Source organism: Anomaloglossus baeobatrachus, chromosome 4, assembly GCF_048569485.1.
Source record: "Anomaloglossus baeobatrachus isolate aAnoBae1 chromosome 4, aAnoBae1.hap1, whole genome shotgun sequence".
Classification (NCBI taxonomy): domain Eukaryota; kingdom Metazoa; phylum Chordata; class Amphibia; order Anura; family Aromobatidae; genus Anomaloglossus; species Anomaloglossus baeobatrachus.
In genome coordinates, this window is record NC_134356.1 from 427,057,726 (window position 1) to 427,080,018 (window position 22,293).

Genomic DNA, 22,293 nt, shown 5'->3' on the forward strand with positions numbered 1-22,293 from the left:
CTTACGCTGGCCAGCGACCAGGACAAAGAGCGCATCTGAACGGCGCAGGGGCGCCGTGCGAGACACGTAGAGCCGGGAGTGCTCTCACTAGATCTAATGAATGCAAATTCTTTTCACACTGGTGAACTGGATGAGGGCAAAATGACGGTAAGGAGATATCCTGATTGAGATGAAAAGGAGATACCACCATAGGGAGAAACTCCGGGACAGGACGCAGAACCACCTTATACTGGTGAAAAACCAGGAAAGGGGATTTGCATGACAGCGCTGCAAGCTCCGACACTCTTCGGAGTGAGGTAATTGAGATAAACCCGACGACGCTAGGAGCCAGGACTCAATGGCCACACAGTCAGGTTGAGGGCCGCAGAATTCAGATGGAAAAACGGCCCTTGTGACAGCAGGTCTGTGCGGTCTGGAAGCGCCCACGGCTGACCCACCGTGAGATGCCACAGATCCGGGTACCACGACCGCCTCGGCCAATCTGGAGCGACGAGAATGGTGCGACGACAGTCGGATCTGATCTTGCGTAACACTCTGGGCAACATCGCCAGAGGAGGAAACACATAAGGGAGTCGAAACTGCGACCAATCCTGAACTAACGCGTCCGCCGCCAGAGCTCTGTGATCTTGAGACCGTGCCATGAAGGCCGGGACCTTGTTGTTGTGCCGTGACGCCATGAGATCGACGTCCGGCGTTCCCCAGCGGCGACAGATCTCTCGAAACACGTCTGGGTGAAGAGACCATTCCCCCGCATCCATGCCCTGACGACTGAGAAAATCTGCTTCCCAGTTTTCTACGCCCGGGATGTGAACTGCGGAGATGGTGGAGGCTGTGGCTTCCGCCCACAGCAGAATCCGTCGGACTTCCTGGAAGATCTAGCCGCCAGTCTAGAGACTGGAGGATCCACCTTGGGACATTGAGCCCAACCCTTAACTACGTCAGAGGGGAAGGGGTAACGTGTGTCATTAAGGCGCTTAGTAAAGCGCTTGTCCGGAAATGCTCTGTGCTTCTGGACAGCATCTCTGAAGTTAGAGTGATCGAAAAACGCACTCCGTGTACGTTTGGGAAACCTAAACTGGTGTTTCTCCTGCTGCGAAGCCGACTCCTCTATAGGTGGAGGTGGGGGAGAAAGATCTAGCACCTGGTTAATGGACGATATAAGATCATTTACTAAGGCGTCCCCCTCAGGTGTATCAAGATTGAGGGCAACGTCAGGGTCAGAGCCCTGAGCTGCGACGTCCGCCTCGTCCTCCAGAGAGTCCTCAAGCTGAGACCCCGAGCAGCGTGAGGAAGTCGGGGAAGATTCCCAGCGAGCCCGCTTAGCCGGTCTGGGACTGTGGTCCGTGCAGGAGTCCTCCACGTGAGACCTAGGGGCCACCCCAGGAGCACGCTGCGGCGCAGACCGAGAGGGGCCTGGAGGCGATGATCCAACAGTGCCCGGGGCCTGTGTAAGGACCGGTCTGGACTGCAAGGCTTCTAGTAGCTTGGCAGACCATTTGTCCATAGACTGAGCCATGGATTGTGAAAGCGACTCAGAGAGTTTCTCAGCAAAAACTGCAAACTCTGTCCCTGCCGCCTGGACAGTGGAAGCAGGAGGGTCTGCCTGATCCGAGGGGCCCACTAGTGACCGAGGCTCCGGCTGAGCAAGTGCAACAGGGGTCGAGCATTGCTCACAGTGAGGGTAGGTGGAACCCGCAGGTAACATAGCCCCACAAGAGGTACAGGTTGCAAAAAAACCCTTTGCCTTAGCGCCCTTGCTCCTTGTGGACGACATGCTGTTGTCTCCTAGGAGAGTGATCACTGAGGGTATATAGCCAAAAGTAAACAACCCGGCCGAACAGAGAAAATATATACAAATATATATATATATATATACTCCGGCACCCTAGGGGGACCAGCACCGGGTGACCGGTGTGGCTTACCGACCGCTCAAAGCGGAGTGTGTGTCCACCAGATTCCCTGCCTTAGGTCTCCCAGAGCTGCAGAGCTCGTTCCTGAAATCCTCCACCGGCAGAATGTGTGTAAAAATGGCTGCCGGAGCTCTCAGGGGAGGAGGGAGCCGTGGGCGGCGACTAGTAAAGTGCGGGAATCTGGGGCCCCACAGTGATCAGTGAGGGGGGGGGGAGGAAACCTAAAGTATGCTCCAGCCCTCACTGCCGACGTCAGGTCGACCGTCCCACCCTTACCCCTGACTGGCAGGCCCGGGGGCGGGAGTTATGGTACTAGGCCGCAATGAAGCCGGGGACTAAATTTAATACCGCGGCCGACAAACAGGCTCGGTCGGCGCGGAAGTCCCGGTCTTCACAAACCAGCAGCTGCTGCAGCGTCTGTGAAACAAGCGCTCCATGCACAGTCCCCATGGGGACACAGAGTACCTTTAGATGCAGGGCCCTGTCCCTGAGGATACATAGACTCCTGTCCGGCAGATTCCCACAGGGGCTGCGGAGGGAGCCCGGTCCCAGTGAATGGATGACCGGTCAGGATCCCACTTCTCCCAGAGCCTCTAAGGGATGGTGAAGGAAAACGGCATGTGGCTCCAGCCTCTGTACCCGCAATGGGTACCTCAACCTTAACAGCACCGCCGACGTAGTGGGGTGAGAAGGGAGCATGTGGGGGCCCTCTTTTCTTCCATCCGATAAAATCAGCAGCTGCTGCTGACTAAAATGGGAATGCATGAGTGGATGTGTGCCTCCTTCCACACAAAGCATAAAACTGAGGAGCCCGTGATGCACGGGAGGGTGTATAGGCAGAGGGGAGGGGTTACACTTTTCAGTGTAATACTTTGTGTGGCCTCCGGAGGCAGAAGCTATACACCCAATTGTCTGGGTCTCCCAATGGAGCGACAAAGAAATTGTATTTAATGCCGAATCACAAAAAGCGTCTAGTGCACAACAAATAAAGTTTCATGAACAGACTATTACTTCTCATTTATATCAGTTTGAGTGCCAGACAGATCTTGTGGATGATACTGAGAACAGGAAAAGCCGTAATAACATCAGGATCAGGGGACTATCAGAATCAGTTGAGCAACATAACACTCTGCGTCATCTCTTCAACTCTAAATGTTCCACATGATACAGGGCTGGAATTTGACAGGGCTCACAGGTCCCAGGGCTCGAGATCTACTCATGTGACCAGACCACGTTAGGGTATATGTCGAATCCACAGGTATATTGTGAAGGAAAGTATCCTAACTAAAGCTCGCAAAATGGACTCTTTCCTTTACCAGGAGGCTCCAATACAGCTTAGGCCTGACTTGTCACGTCAAACGCATGCGCACACACAGCTCATGTCATCCACATCCTCAGGAAAAAATCTTGTGCCTGTGCAGACACCTCGCCGATGCCGTATGCGCACCTATGTATTCGAATCTGCCAGCAGTAGGGCAGAGTGAAAAGCACCTGCGCGAGCTAGCAATGTCGCTGCGCAGGCGCAAGATTTTGCCAAGCGGCGTGGAGGGCGCAGGAGGCGTCATCCATGTCAATTATAAGTTAAAAGAAAAAGGTTTTGGTACTATCATACCATATGTCATACCATCCCTGAGGAAGAGACCTGAGATGTCTCGAAAGCTTGCTTTATAACATCATATTTTATTTTTATTTTAGTTAGCCATTAAAAGGTATCACAACTACAAAATTTTAATTTTGTTTCTCTCACTGAGAGCAATCAATCATCACAAGAGGACAGAGATCAGTAAAGAGAGGAGGGACAGGAGCCACAACCAAGGATTCGCATCAGACCAGACCCAAAGGTTTACATACAACAATGGAGATTTTCAAAAATTATATGTGGGAGTACAAGGGCTAACATGCAACTTTATAGAAAGCAGTGCAGGCGCTGCTTACGGTGCTAGTTTTAGTTTATAACTCAAAAATACATTAAAAACATGTGGAGCATAGCATAGAAAAAATCTCATGGACAAAGTATTAGGCTGTGTGCCCTCAATAAGTTTTTGAGTTTTTGAAACTGTGTATTTTCGTTGTATCAAAAACGCAGCTTCTTACAGATCCAACAAAGTGGATGAGATTTATAGAAATCTCTTACCCTTTGTGCTTCTTTGTTACTCAGTGTAAAGTGACCTGCGGTGGGTTTGAAATCCAAAGGTAATTGTGGGAACGTAGCCATAGATGTGGGTATATGGTATATGGTTGAACTCTATATTATAATTGACTAGCTGTACTACCCGGCTTTGCCCGGGTTAATAACTGCTGTTAACAAAATAGAATGTATTAACAAAAATGTATTCTGCACACAAAAACCACAAAACAAATAGATAGAAATGTAATTATTAAAAGGCAAAAACTAAGCTAATAGAAGCATTTCACAACATATATTTCAACACCACAGATATTCCACACAGATTTAACTAAATTGGCCAAGTAATGTGCTCCGTCTGTCTCTGTCCAGGTCTGTCTCTTTCCAGGTCTGTCTCTTTCCAGGTCTGCCTGTCTCTGTCTGTCTCTTTCTTTGTCTGTCTCTATCTCTCTGTTTCTTTCCCCATCTGTCTCTTTCTAGGTCTGTCTCTTTCTAGGTCTGTCTCTTTCCCAGTCTGTCTCCCAGTCTCTTTATCTGTCTCTTTCCCTGTCTGCCTGTCTCTGTCTCTTTCCTTGTCTGTCTCTATTTCTCTGTCTCTTTCCCCGTCTGTCTCTATCAAGGTCTGTGTCTTTCCCCATCTATCTTTGTCTGTCTCTTTGTCTGTCTCCTCCTTCCCTGTCTGCCTGTCTCTGTCCCTATCTGCGTCTCTGACTGTCTCTGTCTCTTTCTCCGTCTGTCTCAATCTCTTTCCCTGTCTATCTATCTCTGTCACTTTCCCTGTCTGTCTCTTTCCCTGTCTGTCTCTTTCCCTGTGTCTGTCTCTTTCCCTGTGTCTGTCTCGTTGTCTGTCTCTTTGTCTGTCTCTTTGTCTGTCTTTGTCTGTCTCTTACCCTGTCTGTCTCTTTCCCTGTGTCTGTCTTTGTCTGTGTCTGTCTCTTTACCGGTCTGTGTCTGTCTCTTAACCTGTCTCTCTCTTTCCCTCTCTTTCCTTGTCTATCTCTTTCCCTGTCAGTCTGTCTCTTTGTGTCTGTCTCTTACCCTGTCTATGTCTGTTTCTTACCGTGTCTGCGTCTGCCTCTTTCCCTGTCTGACACGCCAACATTCCATATAAGGGCGTGGCTGCGCATTCTTCTGAAGTTCTGGCTGCACTGTGGCTCCCAGCTCCATTCGCTTTAATGGAGGCAGGTTTTTTGGTGACTAACTGTAAAGCGCGGGGTTAAAATTTCCCCTCAAAACATAGCATATGATTGCTCTCGGGGTCCAGAAGTGTGAGTGTGTAAAATTTTGTGGCTGTAGATGCGACGGTGCAGATGCCAATCTCGGACATACACACACACATACATTCAGCTTTATATATTAGATTGGCTATAAATAAACATGGCATTGAGACTAGTAAAATAGGAAATGGTACTATACCAGTAAAATATGTATAACTAACCGCTATAATATAGTATGAATAGGAAATCTATAATAGGATCGAATGCAAATGTCAAAAAGAAACATACAATAAAGTGCAAGAAATAGAGAAACCTGACAAGATAATCACAGACACACAGAACTCCAACGTACAATTCGCCTTTGGCTTTCTAACACCCTGAGTAACTCCAAATTATTTTTTTTAGTTTTAAAAATTTCAAAATTTTTCAAGCCAATTGAATACTAAATAAAAACTATGATGTCGCTATAATCTTACTGATCTGAAGAATCGTGTTGTCAGGTCATTTTTTTGCTCAATTAATAAAAAGCCAAAGAACAATGGGAAAACAGCATTTTTTTTCACCATTTCTCTGGTAAAATGTATGATGTCATTTAAATCTAGAAGAAAAAGCCCACATACATCTAAGTTGGCATAAAAAAAATAAAAAAGTTATGGCTAGTTAAAGGGTATGAAAAAAATGAAAACGTAAAAATGAAAATTCCGTAATTAATGGGTTAAGAAGACCTAAATAGAAGAGGAAAAGAGAAAGTAGCAACATTGGGCCACACAAGTCTGCATAGAGGCTTAATACATAAGTTATGGCTTCTTTTTATTTTAGATTCAGTTGAATAATAAAATATTTGCAAAAGTGCCCATAAGTAGAGAGGCCCTACTATTAATAATGCGGCAGTCAAACACGGTTAGATTGTTAACAAAGTAAGAAAACCAATAAACATTCTCCTTGATAGTGCCATATGTAGCAAATAGTGTAATGACTTACCTTCCAGGGAGTAATGGCGCTGTGATGTGGCATTAGGCTACCCATATAACGCTCCTAAAACAGATCACAAGCCTCAGAGCAAAGCCCACAACAGAAAAACTTAAGAAAAAGCTGAAGCACCGGAAATTTGGAGGAGGGGGTACAGGAACCCATGGACCTTACCCAGCAGATAGCAACAGTCAGGAAATCGGGGGGGGGGGGGGGGGAGCACATCCAGTAAACCTTTTATCAACCCATATCAACCCAAGTAGGTGAAAATGTTTGAGAACAGAATCAGCAGATATTTCTTACCAGAGGAAGAATAAAGCTCTGGGTTAATTCAAACATGTGTTTTCTTAGCACCAAGCTGAGTGCAGAAGAAGGGAGTTTCTTCTGTAGACCCTGAAAAAAAGTCACAGTTAATATCTTTACACACCAATGTAAAGTTTAGAACCAAGAACATACATTTGGTTTTCAGTGGCCTCCTATTTATTAGGACCCCCAGTAAATGCACCTCTCCTCTTGTTCCTGCTGTACCATTCACCTCCTCCAGTACCTTCTATGCCTTCTCATTGCACAGAGAATTCATATTAACACTAGAACTACTGATGTAGTCATTTTGACTACTTTGCACCATGTATTTCTATATAGGTGTCACGAGTCCAGTAGTTCTAGTGTTAAAAGGGGTTGACCAAAACTATTTTTTATTTTTTAATAATGAGCCTCAAAATTAGCAGGTAAGGCAGCACAGTCAAAAAAACTCACAAAAACAGCCATTAGCCAACAGGTCAAATAGCAAAAAGCACTAGAAGGTTGTAACCGGCCCCCTATGTAAAGGCAGCACCGTGGCTAAAGGCCCCGTCACACTAAGCAACATCGCTAGCAACATCGCTGCTAACGAACAACTTTTGTGACGTTGCTAGCGATGTTGCTGTGTGTGACATCCAGCAACAACCTGGCCCCTGCTGTGAGGTCGTTGGTTGTTGCTGAATGTCCTGGGCCATTTTTTAGTTGTTGCTGTCCCGCTGTGAAGCACAGATCGCTGTGTGTGACAGCGAGACAGCAACAACTAAATGTGCAGGCAGCAGGAGCCGGCTTCTGCGGAGGCTGGTAACCAATGTAAACATCGGGTAACCAAGAAGCCCTGTCCTTGGTTACCCGATATTTACCTTTGATACCAGCCTCCGCCGCTCTCACTGTCAGTGCCGGCTCCTGCTCTGTGCACATGTAGCTGCAGCACACATCGGGTTAATTAACCCGATGTGTGCTGTAACTAGGAGAGCAAGGAGCCAGCGCTAAGCAGTGTGCGCTGCTCCCTGCTCTGTGCACATTTAGCTGCAGCACACATCAGGTAATTAACCCGATGTGTGCTGTAACTAGGAGAGCAGGGAGCCAGCGCTCAGTGTGCGCTGCTCCCTGCTCTCTGCACGTGTAACTCCGTGCACTGGTAACCAAGGTAAATATCGGGTTGGTTACCCGATATTTACCTTAGTTACCAAGCGCAGCATCTTCCACGCGGCGCTGGGGGCTGGTCACTGGTTGCTGGTGAGCTCACCAGCAACTTGTGTAGCGACGCTCCAGCGATCCCTGCCAGGTCAGGTTGCTGGTGGGATCGCTGGAGCGTCGCAGTGTGACATCTCACCAGCAACCTCCTAGCAACTTACCAGCGATCCCTATCGTTGTTGGGATCGCTGGTAAGTTGCTTAGTGTGACTGGACCTTAAGTGGTGAGCACTATTGCTTTGCACATTTTGTTTGCTTTGGTGGGATCAAATCCCACCAAGGACAACATCTACAAGGACTTTGCATGTTCTTCCTGTGTTTGCGTTGGTTTCCTTGCACACTTTGAAGACATAGTGATAGGGAATTTAGATTGTGAGCCGCAGTGGAAACATCGATGATGTCTGTAAAGCACTATGGAATATGATGGGGCTATATAAGTTTGCTAAATAAGTAAAATAAATACCTAGCCCCAGCTTAAAGTTGTCACTGAGCGCTATTGCCAGCGATTTAGCTTCTCCAAGTCAACTGAGCTCTTCCTCTTGTGAGATGTGACTTCTGACATCATGCTGATTGACAGCTGTTGCCCTGCAGTTAGGCAGTGGGGAGCCGGCTGTGGGCAGTCCCACCCTATCAACAGAGCAGTGCAGAAGAGAAAGAGCTACTCGGCTGACGTGAAGCCACTGATTCGCTAGCAAGAGAGGTTTGTGACTGCAGTGTGCCGGTCACAAAAATAAAAAGGTACATAGTAAAGAGTAAAAAAATTAAATAGTCCCGGATAACCACTTTGAGAATAACACAACCAGTCCCCTTTATACACAGTGTCCTCGTGTCCAAAACCAATTCCCACATGATCTTTGATCCTCACAAGTCTAACTTCTTTGTTCTTCTCTTGTCTCCTCCTCTCACAACTGTCTCCAAAATGTCCATGTCTTGTATCTTCCATATGTTATGGTTTCATAATTTTTAAAGCACTACACGGGTTTATTTTTAGTGCTGGAGTGGCGCTTTCAATGTAAGCCCCCTGCCCTATACTCACCCTCTTGCGGCTTCATCATTTTTTGGCGCCGCTCCAGTCCCGCAGCACATTCTTGTGCCCGTAACTTCTGGCTGGCCTGAAATTAGAAGTTACGTCACATACTGTCAATGCAAATCTATGAGAGCCAGAACAAGGCTTTCATAGAGCTGAATTGAGTTGTGAGCTGACGTGCGCTCCATGAAACACTAGAGCTGGTGGCAGGTCACAAATCACCAAAGATTGACAGGAGCGAGGCTGGAAAAAGATGAAAATGGCGGCAGGTGGAAATAATAAAGGTGGTAGGGAATTTCCATTTAAAGCACCACTCCAGCTTTAAAATAAAAAAATGCTGGAGTGGTGCTTTAAAAGTAGACATGAGTCCATTGAATTAGAACTCGTTAAGCCAACCCATCAGACTGTCCTAATTAAAAACCCAACTTTTCAGAAATGTCCATCAGATCCCTTGTAATAACTTTCCAAATAACCAATTGTTGTTTATGTGGGTTTCCTATGTGTACTCTGATTTCCTCTCACATTCCAAAGATTTACTGATAGGGAATTTAGATTTTGAGTCCCAATGGGGACAGTGATGATGTCTATAAAGTGCTGTGAAAGATGATGGCGCTATATTAGTGAGAATATAAATAATTAACAGTGGATTGAAAAGTCTGTGTAAAGCTATTTTATGACAAAATCTGCTGGATTTTATTTCTGCCTACTAAGGGCCCTAACACCTTTTTGTGTATTGTTGGTACATGTTTTATCCATTATTTTGTGTAGATAGCTGTATGTTAGTTGACAGCTGCCAAAGACATAAGAAATGAAGGTAAAATTACAATCCATCAGTTTACTCTGTCACACATTTCTGTGTATTGTTATCCTTACCTTTAATAACTGTTTAATAAGGGCCTTGTCTTTGTGGAGAAATGGCTTATAGGAAGTGTACATACCTACAGAGAGTAAATAAAAAGACAAAACATATATAGTTTATTGTGGTTCATTTATGCATGCATATGTAAATACCAATTTTCCTCTTCCACATTACACAAATGCTTTTTGCTGGAATATAATGCCAAGATGTGGTGAGAAACTCATCCATACATTAGAGATACATACTCTCCTATTACAAAAGCTAATTAATGGTTTCTCAACCATGGTTAGGTGCACCCACACCAATAGCATATTTGATATTTATATAATTCTGTTATGAGGTTCGGTGGGTCCTACTGGCTATGACTGGACCTTTACCAAAATTTACTGGAGTTTGGTTCATGCCATGGTATAGTCTGAGCCCCTCATCAGACTAAGGCTATGTGCGCACTAGGCCGTTTTACCCGCGGATTTACCCGCGGATTTGCTGCGGAAATTTCTTGAGAAATGTCTGCAATCTTTGTGCAGACATTTCCCAGCAAATCCTATGTGAAAAAAAAATAGCTGTGCGCACACTGCGGATTTTTCTCAAGAAATTTCCTTGAGAAGATTTTTTTTTTTTCTTCTGGTTCTGGTTGTTTGGATCCCTCATTTTGAGGATTAAAGAGTAAATTGGTAGGTTGATTCTATACGTATTGGGTATTGATTAACCTAAAAAAGTTGCAACTTGCATCAGACATGATTGGTGGTGGTGTGACAGGAAATGTGAATCATAATCAAAGGTGACACTACCACATGTTACAGCATTGTTTTCTTTGTGTATTATTGCCAATGATACCTGAATCTCTCCTTTTTTTTGTAATGTAACTTCCTACAATAAAAATTGATTGGATTAAAAAAAAAGAGAAGATTTTCTTGAGAAAATTTCTTGAGAAAATGAGCATGTCAATTCTTTTCCGCAGGTACCTGCGGATTTCTGCAGTACAGCCTGCAAAATCCGCAGGGAACAACCTGCGGGAAAATCGCGGCTAATCCGCGGCAAATCCGCATGCGGATTTAACGCGGATTTGGTGCGGATTTTTTCCGGATGTCCGGAAATCTTCCACTCCCAGAAATTTCTCAAGAAATTTTCTTGAGAAACTTCACATTTCTAGTGCGCACAAAGCCTATAGGTATAGGATTGAATACGAAACAGAAGTAGTCAATCTTACCCAATTTCGTGTCCAATGTCTTCAACTTTGTTACCTTCTTTAACTTCACTTGTTTCGGCAAATCACCTGCAGGTAAAAACAATTTATACTGTAATTTGAGGCTTCTGAGCCCCATTTACAAAGTCTGTAATACGGCCTATCATGTATCAGTTATAATGTATGCATTATCTTACATAGCAGAGGCTCCTTGGGGACCCTTCAGATAGCAAGGCCTGGGTGCAGCTGTTACCTCTGCATAGCCAAAAACGACACCATTGTAATAACAGGATGGCTAGCCTTACTGATCCAGGATTATATTTGCATTTACTTTATGGAAGGTGAAACCTGGCATTGTTATGGGTGTATGTCATGTTTGGAAGTATGCACCAATTACCATACATAGGTGTGATAGTTTAAAAGGACTCTGTCAGCACAGAATGACTATGCAAAACAAGTACAGGTGCTCAGGGCATCATGGCGTGGCTAAACATGTAATTGCATCTTCCCACCTGCTGGTTTTCCCTTTATCTCCACCCTTTTTTGGCTCTATGAAGCCAGAGCTGTCAATCAAAAAAGAGAGACGGGTGGAGATAGATGCACCAAGCTTGAACAGTCATTTTGTGCTGACAGAGTCCCTTTAACTCTTAGGATACTCACTACCATATTATCCAAGCTCCATCCACACTGCGGTTTGCTTACCAGACACTCGAGGTTCTCCAACACGAAGGATATGCGGCCAGTGCTGTAAAGTCTTGATGAAGAAAGGATTGGTTACTCCAAGTAACAAGCTAGGACTGCAAAGAAGGGAATTTTGTTTACTTACCGTAAATTCCTTCTCTTCTAGCTCCAATTGGGAGACCCAGACAATTGGGTGTATAGCTCATGCCTCCGGAGGCCACACAAAGTACCACACCAAAAGTGTAAAGCCCCTCCCCTTCTGCCTATACACCCCCCGTGCATCACGGGTTCCTCAGTTTTAGTGCAAAAGCAAGAAGGAGGAAAGCAAATAAATTGGTTTAAAGTAACTTCAATCCGAAGAATCTCGGAGAACTGAAACCATTCAACATGAACAACATGTGTACACGAAAAAACAACAGGGCGGGTGCTGGGTCTCCCAATTGGAGCTAGAAGAAAAGGAATTTACGGTAAGTAAACAAAATTCCCTTCTTCTTTGTCGCTCCATTGGGAGACCCAGACAATTGGGACGTCCCAAAGCAGTCCCTGGGTGGGTAAAATAATACCTCATAATAGAGCCGTAAAACGGCCCGTTCCTACAGGTGGGCAACCGCCGCCTGAAGGACTCGTCTACCTAGGCTGGCATCCGCCGAAGCATAGGCATGCACCTGATAGTGTTTGGTGAAAGTGTGCAGGCTCGACCAGGTAGCCGCCTGGCACACCTGCTGAGCCGTCGCCTGGTGTCGTAAAGCCCAGGACGCACCGACGGCTCTGGTAGAATGGGCCTTTAGCCCTGAGGGAACCGGAAGCCCAGAAGAACGGTAGGCTTCAAGAATTGGTTCCTTGATCCACCGAGCCAGGGTGGATTTGGAAGCCTGTAACCCCTTACGCTGACCAGCGACAAGGACAAAGAGTGCATCCGAGCGGCGCAGAGGCGCCGTACGGGAAATGTAGATTCTGAGTGCTCTCACCAGATCTAACAAATGCAAATCCCTTTCACATTGACGAACTGGATGAGGACAAAAAGAAGGCAAGGAGATATCCTGATTGAGATGAAAGGTGGATACCACCTTAGGAAGGAATTCCGGAACCGGGCGCAGCACCACCTTGTCCTGGTGAAACACCAGGAAAGGGGCTTTGCATGACAGCGCTGCTAGCTCAGACACTCTCCGAAGTGAGGTGACTGCTACTAGGAAGACCACTTTCTGCGAAAGGCGAGAAAGAGAAATATCTTTCAAAGGTTCAAAGGGTGCCTTCTGAAGGGCCAGCAGAACCCTGTTCAGATCCCAGGGTTCTAACGGCCGCCTGTAAGGAGGAACAATGTGACAAACCCCTTGCAGGAACGTGCGTACCTGAGAAAGCCTGGCAAGACGCTTCTGAAAGAACACAGAGAGCGCTGAGACTTGTCCCTTAAGGGAGCCGAGCGACAAACCTTTTTCCAATCCTGATTGAAGAAAGGAAAGAAACGTGGGCAATGCAAATGGCCAGGGAGAAAATCCCTGATCAGAGCACCAAGAAAGGAATATCTTCCACGTCCTGTGGTAGATCTTGGCAGACGTTGGTTTCCTGGCCTGTCTCATAGTGGCAATGACCTCTTGAGACAACCCTGAAGACGCTAGGATCCAGGACTCAATGGCCACACAGTCAGGTTGAGGGCCGCAGAATTCAGATGGAAAAACGGCCCTTGAGACAGCAAGTCTGGACGGTCTGGCAGTGCCCACGGTTGGCCCACCGTGAGATGCCACAGATCCGGGTACCACGACCTCCTCGGCCAGTCTGGAGCGACGCGAATGGCGTGGCGGCAGTCTGACCTGATCTTGCGTATCACTCTGGGCCACAGTGCCAGAGGTGGGAACACATAAGGGAGTTGAAACTGCGACCAATCTTGAACTAAGGCGTCTGCCGCCAGAGCTCTGTGATCGTGAGATCGTGCCATGAATGCAGTGACCTTGTTGTTGTGCCGGGACGCCATTAGGTCGACGTCCGGCATCCCCCAGCGGCAACAGATCTCCTGAAACACGTCCGGGTGAAGAGACCATTCCCCTGCGTCCATGCCCTGGCGACTGAGAAAATCTGCTTCCCAGTTTTCTACGCCCGGGATGTGAACTGCGGATATGGTGGAGGCCGTGGCTTCCACCCACATCAGAATCCGCTGAACTTCCTGGAAAGCCTGACGACTGCGTGTGCCGCCTTGGTGGTTGATGTAAGCCACCGCTGTGGAGTTGTCCGACTGAATTCGGATCTGCTTGCCTTCCAGCCACTGCTGGAACGCTTTTAGGGCAAGATACACTGCCCTGATCTCCAGAACATTGATCTGAAGGGAGGACTCCTGCTGAGTCCACGTACCCTGAGCCCTGTGGTGGAGAAAGACTGCTCCCCACCCTGACAGACTCGCGTCCGTCGTGACCACCGCCCAGGATGGGGGTAGGAAGGATTTCCCTTTCGACGATGAAGTGGGAAGAAGCCACCACCGAAGGGAAGCTTTTTGGCTGCTTGGGAGAGGGAGACGTTCCTGTCGAGGGACGTCGACTTCCTGTCCCACTTGCGGAGAATGTCCCATTGAAGTGGGCGCAGATGAAACTGCGCAAAAGGAACTGCCTCCATTGCTGCTACCATCTTCCCTAGGAAGTGCATGAGGCGTCTCAGGGGGTGTGACTGACCTAGAAGGAGAGATTGCACCCCAGTCTGCAGTGAACGCTGTTTGTTCAGCGGAAGCTTCACTATCGCTGAGAGAGTATGAAACTCCATGCCAAGATATGTCAGTGATTGGGCCGGAGTCAGATTTGACCTTGGAAAATTGATGATCCAACCGAAACTCTGGAGAGTCTCTAGAGTAGCATTGAGGCTGTGTTGGCATGCCTCTTGAGAGGGTGCCTTGACTAGGAGATCGTCTAAGTAAGGAATCACCGAGTGTCCCTGAGAGTGAAGGACCGCCACTACTGTAGCCATGACCTTGGTGAAAACCCGTGGGGCTGTCGCCAGGCCGAACGGCAGTGCCACGAACTGAAGGTGTTCGTCTGCTATGGCGAAACGCAGGAAGCGCTGATGCTCTGGAGCAATCGGTACGTGAAGATACGCATCTTTGATATCGACCGATGCAAGGAAGTCTCCCTGGGACATTGAGGCGATGACGGAGCGAAGGGATTCCATCCGGAACCGCCTGGTCTTTACGTGTTTGTTGAGCAGTTTTAGGTCCAGGACAGGACGGAAGGACCCGTCTTTCTTTGGAACCACAAACAGGTTTGAGTAAAAACCGTGACCCTGTTGCTGAAGAGGAACCGGGATCACCACTCCTTCCGCCTTTAGAGTGTCCACCGCCTGCAGAAGAGCATCGGCTCGCTCGGGAGGCGGAGATGTTCTGAAGAATCGAGTCGGAGGACGAGAGCTGAACTCTATCCTGTAACCGTGAGACAGAATGTCTCTCACCCAACGGTCTTTTACCTGTGGCAGCCAGGTGTCGCAAAAGCGGGAGAGCCTGCCACCGACCGAGGATGCGGTGTGAGGAGACTGAAAGTCATGAGGAGGCCGCTTTGGTAGCGGCACCTCCAGCGGTCTTTTTAGGACGTGACTTAGACCGCCATGAATCGGATTTTGTCTGATCCTTCTGAGGCCTTTTGGACGAGGAGAATTGGGACCTGCCCGCCCCCCGAAAGGACCGAAACCTCGACTGTCCCCTCCTCTGTTGGGGTATGTTTGGTTTGGCCTGGGGTAAGGATGTATCCTTTCCCTTGGATTGCTTGATTATTTCATCCAATCGCTCACCAAACAAACGGTCACCAGAAAATGGCAAACTGGTTAAGCACTTTTTGGAAGCCGAATCTGCCTTCCATTCCCGTAGCCACAATGCCCTGCGTATTGCCACCGAATTGTCGGCTGCAACCGCCGTACGGCTCGCAGAGTCCAGGATGGCATTAATAGCGTAGGACGCAAATGCCGTCGTTTGAGAGGTTATGGACGCCACCTGCGGCGCAGACGTACGTGTGAGTGCGTCAATTTGCGCCTGACCAGCTGAGATAGCTTGGAGTGCCCATACGGCTGCGAATGCTGGAGCAAAAGACGCGCCGATAGCTTCATAGATGGATTTCAACCAGAGCTCCATCTGTCTGTCAGTGGCATCCTTGAGTGAAGCTCCATCTTCCACTGCAATTATGGATCTAGCCGCAATTCTGGAGATTGGAGGATCCACCTTGGGACACTGAGTCCAGCCCTTGACCACGTCAGAGGGAAGGGATAACGTGTATCCTTAAGGCGTTTGGAGAAACGCTTATCTGGATAAGCGTGGTGTTTCTGGACTGCCTCCCTGAAGTCAGAGTGGTCCAGAAGAGTACTCAATTTACGCTTGGGATACCTGAAATGGAATTTCTCTTGCTGTGAAGCTGACTCCTCCACTGGAGGAGCTGAGGGAGATATATCCAACATTCGATTGATGGACGCTATAAGATCATTCACTATGGCGTCACCCTCAGGTGTATCCAGATTGAGAGCGGTCTCAGGATCCGAATCCTGATCAGCTACCTCCGCTTCATCATACAGAGAGTCTTCCTGCTGGGACCCTGACCAGTGTGATGATGTCGAGGGCCGTTCCCAGCGAGCTCGCTTAGGCCGTCTGGGACTGTCGTCCGTGTCAGAGCCCTCACCCTGGGATGCATGGGACATCCCCGGAGCCCGGAGTTGATCCAACTGAGGGGGACCAGGGGGCAATGATTCAACAGTGCCCATGGTCTGAGGTACCGGTCTGGACTGCAAAGTTTCTAGAATTTTAGTCATAGTCACAGACAATCTATCAGCAAAAACTGCAAACTCCGTCCCCGTCACCTGGACAGTGTTCACAGGTGGTTCTCCCTGGGTCACCTCTAGCAGAGACCCCGGCTGAGCAAGTGCCACAGGGGCCGAACATTGCACACAATGGGGATCAGTGGAACCTGCCGGTAGAACAGCCTCACAAGCAGTACAAGCAGCATAGAAAGCCTGTGCCTTGGCACCCTTGCTTTTTTGCGGACGACATGCTGTCCTCTGAGCAATCTAGGAGGGTATATAGCCAAGAATAGCGACCGTACAGTGCAATGTATAGAATACAAGCATAAAAGTACAAATGAACACTTCGGCTCTAGTGGGGTCAGCACTTCAGGTGCTGCTTACCGCCCGCTGAAAGCGGGTGTGTGGTCGCCAGAATCCCGTGTCTGGGTCCCCCAGAACTTGTCTCCCCTCTCCAGCTCCGACTGCACACAGGAATAACTGCCGGCGTCCTGTGAAGAGGGGCGTACCGTGGGCGTGCCTCAGACAAAGTGCGGGAAACTGGCGTCCCACTGTGTTCAGTGAGTGGGCTGGAGTATGCAAGCAGACTCCAGCCCTCGGCGCTGACGTCCGGCACAGCGTCCCGACCCTCCCCTGACTGGCAGGCCTGGGGGCGGGAAAGCCACGAGACTAGGCCGCAAAAGCCGGGGACTCGAGTAATAAGCGCGGCCGTCCAGAGGCACGGCCAGCGCGGAAGTCCCCGGCGCACTACAAGTCCCAGCCGTGCCGCAGTGTAAAACTGACAGCAGCGGCCGGCGCGGCAGTCCCCAATACATTAACTAACTCAGCAAAGCTGTAGTGAGTAGTGGCACAAGCGCGCAGCGCTGTTGTCCCCAGCGCACTAACACACCCAGCAATGCTGCGGTGTGTCTGCGCGCGGTCTGTACGAGGACACAGAGTACCTTGACGTAGCAGGGCCATGTCCCTGACGATACTCAGCTCCATATCCAGCAGATACCCCAGTGGCAGTGGATGGAGCACGGACTCCTGTGCCTGGAGACCGGTAGGATCCCACTTCACCCAGAGCCCTAAGGGGGATGGGGAAGGAAAGCAGCATGTGGGCTCCAGCCTCCGTACCCGCAATGGATACTTCAACCTTAACAAACACCGCCAAGAGTGGGGTGAGAAGGGAGCATGCTGGGGGCCCTAGTATGGGCCCTCTTTTCTTCCATCCGACATAGTCAGCAGCTACTGCTGACTAAACAGTGGAGCTATGCGTGGATGTCTGACCTCCTTCGCACAAAGCTTGAAAACTGAGGAACCCGTGATGCACGGGGGGTGTATAGGCAGAAGGGGAGGGGCTTTACACTTTTGGTGTGGTACTTTGTGTGGCCTCCGGAGGCATGAGCTATACACCCAATTGTCTGGGTCTCCCAATGGAGCGACAAAGAAATTAAAAAGAACGAATAATCTTTAGTTAAGAGTTTAGAATTCTTAAGCCAGTGTTTGATTTCACTGAATTTTCTTCAGAAACAAAATAATGATGTAAGTTGAATATGTATTTACTCACGGGGCTTGTGTTCTTGTCGTATATTCTTTGAATTCACTATCGTGAATAGTGAAATATGGACGGAAATCAGAGAAAAACTTTAAAGGAGAAATGCATCTGTAAATAGAAAAACATGCAGGATACAGCAAGGGATAAAAAAATCACCTAAACAATGGCTGAGCATTATTTAAGCAAGTTTTTTTTTTAATTATTATGAATATTATTATTATTATTTCTGGAGTTGTCCGGCTGAGAGAACATATAAAATGTCTTATCATGTAACAGATCATTGTTGCGGTATAGATAAGCATTGAATGCTGTATTCCCACACCAATCATGGCTGTTTGCAATGGGCCACCAAACATTTTAGAATGTCTCAAAAGGTGATAAGTGGCTATGAATATTCTAAGAGTTGATAGCGATACATGTGTTACAGGGGCAAGAACAATATATGGGCCTCTTGCAGCCCAATACTTCATCATAATGCACCCCGCCTGCGTGTCTGGGTCAGAAGCCGCTTGCAGCTTTTGAGGATGACGTGGGCTTCTTTACCTCTTGGGCCCCTGTGCAGGTTCCACCATTGTCTGCCCTTGGACGTTGTGATAAAATAAGTTGTTAGATATGACTCGCTATTGTGGTATGCCTGCCAATCTACTGATTACACCACACTATTTCCCCGTTATGGCTTATAACGCATGCTGAACGTTTATAGTAGTGGCTTTTTATGGTACTATAACTACTCGTAGCAGTTCAGTCCCATTGAATTGTACTAGGTTGAGCCTCTACTAAAGGGGTACTTTGCACACTACGACATCGCAAGCCGATGGTAGCGATGCCGAGTGCGATAGTCCCCGCCCCATCGCAGCTGCGATATCTTGTGATAGCTGCCGTAGCGAACATTATCGCTGCGGCAGCTTCACATGCACTTATCTGCCCTGCGGCGTCGCTCTGGCCGGCGAACCGCCTCCTTCCTAAGGGGGCGGGTCGTGCGGCGTCACACGGCAGGCGGCCAATAGAAGCGGATATGCGGAGATGAGCGGGGCATAAACATCCCGACCACATCCTTCCTTCCTCATTGCAGCCGGGACGCAGGTAAGGAGATGTTCCTCGCTCCTGCGGCTTCACACACAGCGATGTGTGCTGCCGTAGGAACGAGGAACAACATCGTAACATCGGTCCTTCTGAAATTATGGAAATGACTGACACTACACCGATGATATAATTTGGACGCTTTTGCGCTCGTTAATCGTATCCAAAACGATTTACACACTCCGATGTCGACAGCGACGCCGGATGTGCGTCACTTTCAATTTGACCCCACCGACATCGCAGCTGCGATGTCGTAGTGTGCAAAGTACCCCTAAGGAACCACAAGACCGTAACAGATATACATGAATCTGCAGCTAAATATACCTTTGTTAAATGCAGATTTGGTCGTGGATTTCACCGTATACTTCACAAAGGGAAAAATCCATAGTGAAATTTTGCTGCTGAGCATGAACATGTTGCGGATTTGAAAATCACTAATGTGCTTTATTAGGTGCAAATTTTTCCACATTAGAATGAGGTTTTGAATCTCTGGTGAAAATTTGTACCAAATCTGCCACAACTGAACTAACCGAAATAGTAAAACATTGTGCCTGGTAACCAGTGAAAGGAAGGCAATGTTTGCTCGAGAGCTGGGGCCCCTTTAATTGCCAATGTGCAGAGGTGACAAGATTTGGAATTTTGTTTTTTAATATATTTGTAAGCACTGCACTGACATTCTTACAGTTATCATCAAAAACCTTTTCTTAGCATAGAAAACTATAAAGGGGTCGTGTGCGTCTATTACTAGTCAAAAATTATCAAACTATTCCCATCAAACTGATGTAAGAACAAGTTGTCCATTACCCAGTCAATGCGAGTACAATTTCAGATGAGATGGTGGGTGAAGGCGCCATAATAACAAGTGGCTCTCCTAGCAAAACTAGCTCCCACAGCAACTGGAGGTTCATCAGGACGGACTGCAGGGACCTGTGTAATACAGAGAATAAGGGGTGTTACATATTGGAGTAATATTGGTTATAACAAGCCCTTATGTACATAGAAGCCAGAGGGTATGTAAGAAGATATTTCTGTAGAAAATATGTTTGCATATCTATAAATTACATATCTCACCTGAAGAGATCCAACTCATGGATACTGGAGATTTGGCATGGTGGGTCAAGTCGGTCCTGTGTATAATGTAGAGTTATGATCAATGTATTTGAGATCAGACAGAATCATCAGTATATACCTTTCTGTTACTTTGTGGAAGAGAGATCTGACACATTCTAACCATATATGTATGGTAGAACTGTTTCTTCAAGGGGTTGCCCAGCCTTGGGGTACAAATCTGGATTCGCTAAATGTGACGCCAGATTTGTGAATTCTCACTGTGCGCAGTGTGCGCACTGCCAGGATTCTCCAGTGCCGACACCAAGTGTGATTTTCGTACTTCCAGCCAAATTCTAACTAGTATACTGCCTTGCTTAATTCACTTGTATTGAGCAAGGCTGCGCACATCTAGTCGGCATGTAAGTGCATGTATGCAGACAGCATACTTGGGGTCACGTGCCCGTCAACTCCTGGTGCCAGCAGTAGAGAATCCTGAGAGTGTGCGCGCTGCGAGGATTAACAAGTCTCCGGGCACATAGAGTGTCTGTAGACTTGTATCCTAAGGCTGTGTGTGCACGTGTGCGTATTGCCTGCATTTACGTTGCGTCTAGCACTGCAGCGTAAACGCATGCGTTCTGTGTCCCCAGCAAAGTCTATGTAACTTGTGCAAATTCCACGCGCACGTTGCGTTTTGCATGCTGAAATTTGTGGGCGAATCACTGCGTTCTAAAAAGCAACATGTCACTTCTTTTGTGTGTTTTGCATGCTTTTCCCACTCTCTCTATGGCAAAGCAAGCATCCAGAACGCATAAATTCTGCATCCATTCTGCACTCCAAATACTTCCGAAACGCAGCTTTTCGGCAGCGTTTTGAAACGCACATGCAGTGACAAAACGCTGCGGAATATTTGTCACGGCAGAACGCAGACGTGCACACATAGCCTCAGGCAACCCCTTTAAATAATCCAACACCTGAGGTAGGAATAATAGCCGCTAGTTTTAGAACACACTTAAGGCAACTTCACACATAACGAGATCGCTAACGACATCGTTGCTACGTCACAGTTTCTGTGACGAAACAAGGACTTCACCAGCGATCTCGTTATGTTTGACACGTACCAACGATCTGCCCCCTGCTGTGAGATCGTTGATCGTTGCTAAATGTCCTGGGCCACTTTTGGCTCGTTGGAGGTCTGCTCGGCAGGATGGATCTGTATGTTTGACACCTACCAACGATCTCATTAACAACCTAGATACGAACTTAAAGTGTGACATGTAAGCGTGTAGTTGCGTCACCTTTTCTGCGCGCCCTCTGTACCGATTCGTTGGCGCTGAGAACAGTACTGCGTTCTGATTGGGTAACACTTCATGCTTTGTTCCTTTTTGAGCCTTGCTTTGAGGATAGAACGAAGGAGGGATGAATCGAGGTGCAGATGCAGCTTCGATCCGAAAAGCAAGCAAGCGGGAACAAAGTATGAATAAATGCGGGTGGAGTCGCAGGTTCTATCCTCAAAGCAAGGCTCAAAAAAGGGACAAAGGATGAAGCGATACAAAGTTGCCAACTGAACGCCGGCCTCCTTAACCGTGGGCGTAACACTACTCAGACAACACAGGGTGAGGGAACCACAATAATTAGACTTTATTGGATCCCCAAACAATTAACGGCACATAACTCATAACCAGCAAAACACACAAATGTAACAGGCAACAGAGTCTCACCCTTCCGCTGGCTCACCAGGGATTTAGAGTGTCCATGCCTCAGAGCTTCCAGGGCCGCTTACTCCAGTCCAGCAGCACCCCGCTTTTGGCGGGCACCCACCGAGAAAGGAATAACGCCAGATTTAGGAAGCTGTGTGAGGTCTGCAAAGTCTGTACCAGGTGACTGAACTGTCCCAACCTGAGTGTCCTCCTTAGGTAGTCCTGGTATGATGTTACAATCCTGGCAGCCGGAGTCGAAATCCCTAGGATTACAATAGTCTGGCTGAATGTTAAGAAACTTTAACCCATGAGAGTCCATGTCGTCACATTCCTCCCCCTTCTTAATATTAGCCAGACATGATAGGCTTCCGATCATCCTTCTCCTCTTGTCGGGAAAGCCCATCCGCATTTCCATGGTTCTTGCTTTGTTTATGGGAGATGGAAAAATTGTAAGATTGTAATGCCAGACTCCACCTGAGCAAGTGTCCGTTGTCCCCGGCAGTGCGATTTAGCCAACTCAATGGATTGTGGTCAGTGAGGACTGTGAACTCATTGCCATAGAGGTAGGGCTGCAATTTTTTTAGGGCCCAGACTATGGCCAGGCATTCTTTTTCTACGGTGGCATAAGCCCTCTCTCGGTCCAACAGTTTCCGGGAGAGGTAAGCTATCGGATGTTCCTCACCGTTGTCCCCCACTTGGCTAAGTACAGC

The 22,293-nt window shown here is 47.8% G+C and overlaps 1 protein-coding gene across 1 annotated transcript in view; it reads right to left on the minus strand.

The window, feature by feature from the left end:
• DENND6B (DENN domain containing 6B) overlaps window positions 1-22,293 on the minus strand; it is an 81,240-nt gene that overhangs the window by 14,725 nt on the left and 44,222 nt on the right. Inside the window, exons 9-16 of the mRNA XM_075345412.1 lie at window positions 19,908-19,963; window positions 19,641-19,763; window positions 17,769-17,864; window positions 11,489-11,583; window positions 10,811-10,876; window positions 9,615-9,679; window positions 6,525-6,614; window positions 6,234-6,287 (exon numbers count right to left, since the gene is read on the minus strand). Coding sequence (XP_075201527.1) covers window positions 6,234-6,287; window positions 6,525-6,614; window positions 9,615-9,679; window positions 10,811-10,876; window positions 11,489-11,583; window positions 17,769-17,864; window positions 19,641-19,763; window positions 19,908-19,963 — 645 coding nt within the window. The remainder of the gene's footprint in view (window positions 1-6,233; window positions 6,288-6,524; window positions 6,615-9,614; window positions 9,680-10,810; window positions 10,877-11,488; window positions 11,584-17,768; window positions 17,865-19,640; window positions 19,764-19,907; window positions 19,964-22,293) is intronic.